The sequence below is a fragment of the Bos mutus genome, chromosome X (genome assembly GCF_027580195.1).
Source record: "Bos mutus isolate GX-2022 chromosome X, NWIPB_WYAK_1.1, whole genome shotgun sequence".
In the NCBI taxonomy this organism is placed as follows: domain Eukaryota; kingdom Metazoa; phylum Chordata; class Mammalia; order Artiodactyla; family Bovidae; genus Bos; species Bos mutus.
Window position 1 is genome coordinate 95,836,766 of NC_091646.1, and position 9,293 is coordinate 95,846,058.

Genomic DNA, 9,293 nt, shown 5'->3' on the forward strand with positions numbered 1-9,293 from the left:
CTCAAAAATGCCACTCTGTACATAGGTTACTTTAAATTGAAGGTACCTGAAAAACAGTTGATGAAAGAAGGACTCTGACCCTCGTTTGTTCCCCTGAAAGCAGGAGCTAAATCTTCCTTAGAAAGGCATGCTTCCTGTACCAAGAGGGTAGAAGACATTTTACCATGAGACACAAAATTTTAGGGCCAAGAAGGATGTATAAACAAACCCTGTTTCTTCTTCAAGACTTACTACCCCTAGTCCAAATCCCATTGTTACGTCAATTCAACCAGAAACACAAATTTATAGTTTCTTTGTCTGAAAGATACAAAAGCTTTCTGCTCTTGTCATTTCTTTGAGTCTCATATATTTGTGATGCTCCAACACAAACACTGAATTTGTTTTTCTGATGTTTATCTTTTTCTTACAAGGGGAACTCAGGGAAGGACCAAGAGGGAAAACTACTTTTTATCTCCTGCTCCTTCCATGCCACTTTGTTACACATTTTCATTCATTTCACCCCTACCGAAACTTTAATTCTTATTTATTTTCCAAATCACACTGAACACAGCTTAATTGAAATTCCCTTTAAATGAAGTGAGCACTGGCCCTCCCAGGTGATGGCCAATTGTTAATCCAGTGACTTCTGGGTAGCCCATCATCCAGTTTCATGTAAAATTAACTCCTACTAAAGGACCTGAAGTTTCCCAACGTCCCAAGTTGCCACATCTAATTGCAGTAACACTTTGACAATCTCATAGGATTGCCCACCTCTACCCACTGACTCCTTCATTTTACTAGTTGTTTAGAAAATAAGATTCCACCACTGTCCTTAAAAGATTACTGTTTTTATATGTTAAACTCCATGGGCAGGTCCTGAGTACTTCACATTCCCAGTATTAAAGCTATGCTTTACAAAGAGTAGGTAGTCACTGAAGGTTGGGGGAATAAATGATTCAGTGAGTGTGAGGTCCAATTTATTAACATTTATTTCTTACACAGTGTTGAAAGAACTAGAAAATTCATGTACATTTCATTTACTTTTACAAAACAAGAACTAAAAGGGATAAGAATGCCTTAATATCTTTAGACTTTGTTCTCTTTCCTTATTGATCCAAACTATCTTAATACTGATCCATCACATGTCTAAGAAAGTGTGTATAGCAATGCCATATTCTTATTACAGGTGACAAAGTAAGACGGTTTCACAATTTGTTCTATGAAACAACAAAACTTTTTAAACCTCCTTATAACATTAAATGTATGACCAGTATCATTCAAAAACTTGAAGATTTTGAAGGAAATTAAATCTATATTGAAAGAAACAGCAGGGACTTTCCTGGTATCCTGGTGGTTAAGACTCCATGCTTCCATCACGAGGGTGTGGGTTCGATTCATAGTAAGAGAAAGAAGATCCCACATGCTATGCAGTGTGGCCAAAGAAATAATAAAAATTCATTTAAAAAATAAACAAAAGAAACAATATTTGAATAGTACATACATCAAAAAATAGATAACTAATGAGACCAAAATAAATAAATAAATAATAAATTAAAAATTAAACATACAAAATAGGAAGACATAGGCATAAATATGGTCTTCCTTTCAGCCCCACCTCAGAGATAAATTCTACAAACACTAACTGCCTTTTTCAATAGTGCATGAAGAAACTATCCCTGACCCATCTAGCTGTCGGAGAAGCCGCTAGCCTTGGCATTAGAACTTGTAGTGGCAACTTATGACTCAGGCTCTCTCTTCTTCATCTTGCATAGCATCCTCATACTGAGATGTGAAAGAACTTGGGTCAGTCCCATTAACTTTGGCCAGAAACTCCAGGACCTTCATCTTGGTGGTTTCAGCATGAGCTCTGGGAGTCAACAGGAACTCAGATCCTGCAGGATCCGTGTTGGCCACCTGCCAGTATTTCAGATATTTTTCCTTCACAACATCTTCAGTGATGAGCTTCCTGGGCTCCCCAAAGATGAAATGATTCATCCCAGAATAGATTCCAGTCACATTAAGAACTTCCCAGGCTTTGTCTTCAGTGGCACGGTTGCCCTTCATGAAGATCACATTCAGGATAAGTATCAGGATGTCGGTCTTGGGCAGGCTCCCTTCACTGTGCTTTATCCCATCATAGGTGAGGCCCAATTTGATGAGGTGGCGATAGCAGTGATTGGTATGATCCACTTCCATCAGATCAAGGCCAAAGAGCATCTCCATGCATTCAGAGGCTCTCAGGAAGATCTCAAGGAAGTGGACTTCACACTTGTTGATGATAATCTTCAACGTATCTGTCTTTGTTATCGGCTCTTTCATTTGATACTTAAGCAGCAGGAAATTCACCAGCAAATTCACTTCCTCATCTAGAGCATATATAGGCACACTCCTGGGGTCTAGCACAGCCAGTAAAGTGCCTGGACTACTCTCTTCTTCCCGGATCATGTAGCCCTCTTCTGATTTGATGGATGAGATGGCTGTAATGGCAGTGGAAGATGCACAGAAACTCTGACAACCTTCAGGAGTACTGGGAATACCAGCACCGGGACACTCCTTCAAATGGCCAGGCATTAGAAGATGGGAGGGGAGATGGGTCTCCTCCAGTGCCTTGGAGACCTGTGCAACCTCTAGGGACTGAGACTTGATGCAGGTCCAAAGGCATTGATCATGGGAGCATCGTGGACTCTCTGGATACTGAGGCATGATGACTCTTGCTGGTAACAGACAAGAGTATTGCCAAGAAGGAGAACAAAGGGGAATCACCACCTAAGTGAAAGAAAGCAGATGTGAATGGCCTCATCTGGTAAGCTCCACTGTGCTGGCTCAGATAAAAGCTGCCTCCAGTGGACTTCTAACAACAGTGCTAAATGGCTTCATGGGTCTCTTGACCTGGTGGCGAATAAGTCTCCAAACACATGAAGGAGGAAGTGTGAATATTCCTCAGGGTGCAGTCAGCCAACCCAAGTGGATAATTCTCAGGGATCATAATAGGAAACTGTGAATGGGCTCTGTAGAGCCACTTCAAGAGTGTGGTTCTGTTAGTCCTTCCTCAGGTTATCACTTTGCCATTGGACAAGGATTTGGTCACCTCCTCCATACTAACATAAGGCTGTCCCTTTAAGACCAAAATCACATCCCCTAAGACAATTGAGAGGCAAGTGTGGTGTTACCTCCTTGAGAAACCCAACCTGGGTTTTCCCCGAGTAGACAGCAGAGCTAGATTCTGTGCACATTATCAGTATGATTTCAGTGTCCTCTGCATTCTCACCCATTTGCCTTGCTTTAAATCCAGGCAATTCCTGGAATGTCTTTTTATGCTAGTATGGGAATCTTCCTCAGAACAAAACCTCTACCCACTGAGATCTGGAGAAGAGCATTAGGGCACCTGAAAGCCCTGTCTGTAGACTCTCAGCAGTGACAATGGAGCAGGGTTGCACTTTTTGTGATCCTGACTCTACTGAGGTCCACTTTCCTTCAGTTATCATTAAGGGTCCTTGTCTTGACTATTGGTGGGGCTTTAGGTCTGACCATTCTGCAAACTGATGTCAATCCCTCTGCATACAAGAATGCCTTATGATTCTGAGTTACTCCAGGATAAACTGCGGAAAGACACTCCATCAACCTCCACAAAGGCTTCCCTCTGCCGATAGCAAAAGCTAGAGGAAAAAAAGTGGTGGCCTCTGCCTATATAACTCCCTGAGCTTCTTAGGGCTGATAACAGGGGAAGGACTTTTTGAAGTCCCCTCCATCTTGGGTTGATTAGTCCCACAATTCTCACATCTGCTTCTCAAATTGGATTCTGGTTGGTAATGTGCCTGTTCTGTCTACTGCTTGAGGCCCCCCTCCAATCAAGGCTTCATCTTGGTGAAACCCTAAAATGGAAGTGAGGAGAACCTCATGACAGGACATGGAGAGCTGACAAGAGGAGCAGACACTGTGCACATCGTCTTTCCTGGGGTCAGAGGATTCCCTAAGAAATCACTTGGGGTCCTCGTCGGGATTCCTGCATAGTCTGAGATGCCTTCCTGTGGTGACATGACACCACCTGCCCCAGACTAAGGCTTCCACTCCCTCAGACTACAATGGCCAAGCAAATCAGCAGCACTTCCAGCCACCCCCTGCTGGGGGCCTCCCAGGGCCAATAGTCCTGCAAAAGCTCAGTGATTCATTGCTATTCTGGGGAGTGGGGGGTGGGGTGGAGGGGCTGGGTGTGTGGGTCCCCACAAGACTCACTCAGGGAACTGCTTTTGGACCTGTAGGTCAGGGTCCCTGCACCCCATGCACAAAGGCCGCCACCTCAATCAGACTGCCAAACAGGAAGCGTGTGGTAGCTCAGCCTGAACCTGCTTGGGTCTCCCGGGGTTGGGGTGGAGCTCTCATTAGGTGGGTGCACTCCTTTCTGGGGTAGGGGATCCCCTCAGTCCTCATTTAGAGGCCCATCTGACACCTGACAGCACCTGGGGTTCCTCCGGTTGCTGACTGGAGTCCGCACCTCAGATTCAAGCTCTCATAGCCTCGCTCTCTGCAGGCGCAAGTCAGGGGCCGTGACTTCCTGTGACCCCTGCCCTGAGGTCACCAGGGCCACCAGCAGGGGCGGGCACTGCACACCCTGCACTCAGTTTCGGAGCAGAGGTGACTGTAGGTCTTGTATGCAGTCCTCACATTGGGTGCTGCCAAGCCCCTGATGCCTCCTTCTGCTGAGCTGATGTCTTGACCCTCATTGCCAAGGTTGTCTTGCCCCTGAGAACCCTGAAGAGTAACCGAGGGCATGTCTCAGCCAGACAGCCTTGACCGGGGCTTTTAGGGTGAAAAGCAGCCACTAGCCCGTCTGCATGTGATCCCCCTTTATTCTCTGTTGTTGTTCTCCTGTGCTCTCATTCATGGAGTTCTCTTTTTTGGCTCGTTTTTCATGACGTAAGGCCTCCTGGGAAACGTCTGATTCCAGCAAAGCCTTGATGAGTTCACTTACTGCAGTCCTTGCAGTGCTTGGAAGGAGTCATGTTCCAGCCTCAATGGAAAAAGGGGAAGTTGGAGCACAAGGCAGGCAGGGGCCACGTTGTGGGTGGGCTGTCAGAGAAAAGTGATGGCCATCTATTTCTGCTTTCACCAGTAAGACAGCCTCTGATACTTTATCCACTAAAAAGTGTGCTTTGTACATGGAGGGACTGAGATTAATGATTTTGAAAGCCTCTGTTTTGTGAGGTTGTTCACATCCCTATATACAGAAATCATATGCAGATGATAAATATTCTCTCTTTATTTGCATTTTTATACTTCTGCTTTATTTTTCTATTCTTATTGTTGTAGCTTTGTTTTCTAGTCCACTTTAAAACAATGGCTTAAATATTTTCTTGAATCTCCTCATCTACTTTGTTTTTGTATCAAGGAGAGCCTGCTTGTTAGAATGTGTGGAGTAATTTCAAATATTTTTGTGTGATTTGGAAAAGTTTACATAACATGCTGATTAGTTTTCCCTGATTATATGGTGCAAGTAGCCTCTAGATCTGATGCAAACTATGTGGCTTTGGCTTGGTATTTCAGATTGTGATTGTGGATTTCAATTTTATATTTATAATGGGCCTACTCTGCACTTTGTTTTGCTGAAAAATAGCCTTTCTCTTGGGTGTTCAAAGTTAAAGGCATGATCTTTATAATAAGTCATTTCACATATAAATTCTCTGCCATTTAGTATAGTACACAAAACAGTACTATGAACCCTATTTCCCTGACACTCATAATAACCATCATCAATAGTTATATGTATAAGTCTGATTAGATCAACATTTTTTTGGCCAATATGTTTGTTTTTTGGCAAAAGCACACCCCAAATGGTATTATATTTCTATTTGGAGTTGTTGTTCAGTTGCTAAGTTGTGTTGAACTCTTCATAACCTCATGGACTGCATCATACCAGGCTTCCCTGTTCTTCACTATGTCCCAGAGTTTAAGCCATCTAACCATCTTATCCTCTGTTACCCTCTTCTCCTTTTGCCTACCATGTTTCCCAGCATCAGGGTATTTTCCAGCAAGTTGGCTCTTTGCATCAGGCAGCCAAAATATTGGAGCTTCAACTTCAGCATGGGTCCTTCCAATGAATATTCAGCGTTGATTTCCTTTAGGACTGACTTGTTTTATTCCCTTGTGGTCCAAGGGATGCTCAAGAGTCTTCTCTAGCACCACAATTTGAAGGCATTGATTCTTCAGTGTTCAGCCTTCTTTATGGTCCAATTCTCACATCTGTACATGACTATGGGGAAAATAATATCTTTCATTATACTGGCCTTTTGTTAGCAAAGTGATGTCTTTGCCTTTTAATATACTATCCAGGTTTGTCATAGCTTTCCTTCCAAGGAGCAAGCATCTTTTAATTTCATGGCTGGAGTCACAATCTTCAGTGATTTTGGAAGGCAAGAAAATAAAAACTGTCACTGTTTCCATGTTTTCCCCATCTATTTGCCATGAAATGATGGGGCTGGATGCCATGATCTTAGTTTTCTGAACGTTGAGTTTCAAGCCAGCTTTTTTAGTCTCCTCTTTCACGCTCATCAAGAGGCTTTATAGTTCCTCTTCACTTTCTGTGATTAGAGTGGTATCATCTGCATATCTGAGGTTGTTGATATTTCTCCCATCAGTCTTGATTCCAGCTTGTGATTCATCCAGCAAGCATTTCACATGATGTACCCTGCATGTAAGTTAAATAAACAGGGTGACAACATACAGCCTTGATATATTTCTTTCCCAATTTTGAACCAGTCCGTTGTTCCATGTAAGGTTCTAACTGTTGCTTCTTGACTCACACACAGGTTTCTCAGGAGACAAGTAAGATGGTCTGGTATTCTCATCTCTTTAAGAATTTTCCACAGTTTGTTTTGATCTACACAGTCAAAGGCTTTAGCGTAGTCAATTAAGCAAAAGTAGATGTTCTCCTGGAATTCCCTTGCTTTCTCTATGATCCAATGGATGTTGGCAATTTGATCTCTAGTTCCTCTGCCTTTCCTAAACCCAGCTTGTACATCTGGAAGTTCTCGGTTCATGTACTGCCTGAAGCTTAGCCTGAAGGATTTTGAACATAACCTTACTAGCATGTGAAATGAGCACAACTGTGTGGTAGTTTGAACATTCTTTGACATTGCCCTTCTTTGGGATTGGAATGAAAACTGACCTTTTCCAGTTCTGTGGCCACTGCTGAGTTTTCCAAATTTTCTGATATATTGAGTGCAGCATTTTAACACCATCATTTTAGGATTTGAAATAGCTCAACTGGAATTCCATCACCTCCAGTAGCTTTGTTTGTAGTAATGCTTCCTAAGGTCCACTTGACTTCACACTCTAGGATGTCTAGCTCTAGGTGAGTAATCACACCACTGTGGTTATCCTGGTCATTATGACCTTTTTAATATAGTTCTTCTGTGTGTTCTTGCCACCTCTTCTTAATCTCTTTTGCCTCTATTAGGTCCTTATTATTTCTGTCCTTTATTGTGCCCATCCTTGCATGAGATGTTCTTTTGATATCTCCAACTTTCTTGAACAGATCTCTATCTAGTCTTTCCCGTTTAATTATTTTCCTCTACATCTTTGCATTTTTCATTGAAGAAGGCCTTTTTATCTCTCCTTGCTATTCTTTGGAACTCTGCATTCAGTTGGGTATATTTTTTGCTTTCTCCCTTGCTTTTTGCTTCTCATCTTTCCTCAGCTATTTGTAAAGCCTCCTCAATCACTTTGCCTTCTTTCATTTCTTTTTCTTTGGGATGGTTTTGATTACTGCCTCCCATACAATGTTATGAACCTCTGTTCGTAGTTCTTCAGGCACTCTGTCTTCTAAATCTAACCTTTGAATCTATTTGTCACCTCTATGGCCTAGTGGTTTTCCCTAATTTCTTCAATTTAAGCCTGAATTTTGCAATAAGCAGCTGATGATCTGAGCCATAGTCAGCTCCTGGTCTTGTTTTTGCTGACTGTATAGAGCTTCTCCATCTTTGGCTGCAAAGAATATAATCAATCTGATTTCAGTATTGGCCAGTTGGTGATGTCCATGTATAGAGTTGTCTCTTGTGTTGTTGGAAGAGGGGTTTGCTATGACCAATGAGTTCTCTTGGAAAACTCTGTTAGCCTTTTCCCTGCTTCATTTTGTACTCCAAGGTCAAACTTGCCTGTAACTCCACGTATCTCTGGATTTCCTACATTTGCATTCCAATCTCCTCTAATGAAAAAGGATGTCATTTTTGGTTTTAGTTCTAGAAGGTCTTATAGGTTTTCATATAATTGGTCAACTGCAGCTTCTTCAGCATCAGTGGTTGGGGCATAGCCTTGGATTAGTGTGATATTCAATAGTTTGCCTTGGAAACAAATCGAGATCATTCTGTTGTTTTTGAGATTGCACCCAAGTACTGCATTTCAGATTCTTGCTGACTATGAAAACTACTACATTTCTTCTAAGAGATTCTTGCCCATAGTAGTAGATATAATGGTTATCTGAATTAAGTTTGCCCATTTCCCTCCATTTTAGTTCATTGATTGCTAAGATGTTGATGTTCACTCTTGCCATCTCCTGTTTGACCACCTTCAATTTACCTCGATTTATAGACCTAACATTCCAGGTTCCTATGCAGTATTGTTCTTTATAGCATCGGACTTTACTTTCAATACCAGACACATCCACAACTAAGTGTCATTTCCAATTTGGCCCAGCCACTTCATTCTTTCTGGAACTATTAGTAATTGCCCTCCACTCTTTCCCAGTAGCATAGTGGACACCTTCTGACCTGGAGGGCGCTCATCTTCTGGTGTCATATCTTTCTGCCTTTTCATACTGCTCGTGTTCATGGGGTTCTTCATACAGGAATACTAGAGTGGTCTGCCATTCCCTCGAGGAGTTATATAATGTCTGTGTCTTCCTTTTTTATGATCTTCACACTCTGATAATTATGACCATTCTCCATTCTCCACTACCAGCTACAGAATGGTAATTTTCTCATTCTATCAATATCATATCTTTAAATCATTAAGATAAGTTTTCTATAGGCCAAAACCTTTCCTTGTGGCCACTTTTTGCTGAGGTATTGTTATAAAATACTTTTAGCTTTCTCTTAAAATACTTTAATTATCTGCACCTATATTTTATACACTATTTTAAACTATTATCACTTATTTCTGTTTCCTTTGTGATTAAGAACACTTATAAAACTATTGGTCATATAGATCTTATATAACAGAAGGAACAAACAAAATCTTTGTATGTTCTATCAAGAAGTGATCTGGCAGCAATGGTCACTGAGTGCATCAAGTCTGGAGGAGAAAGAATGAGAAGTCTGGGG

General features: G+C 41.8%; 1 protein-coding gene across 1 annotated transcript; it reads right to left on the minus strand.

Moving 5' to 3' along the window:
* Positions 1 to 1,722: 1,722 nt before the first annotated feature.
* On the minus strand, positions 1,723 to 2,682 carry LOC102288077 (melanoma-associated antigen B16). The gene has a single exon (XM_005892620.2). The coding sequence runs from the start codon at positions 2,680 to 2,682 to the stop codon at positions 1,723 to 1,725; it is 960 nt and encodes a 319-aa protein (XP_005892682.2).
* Positions 2,683 to 9,293: the final 6,611 nt, after the last annotated feature.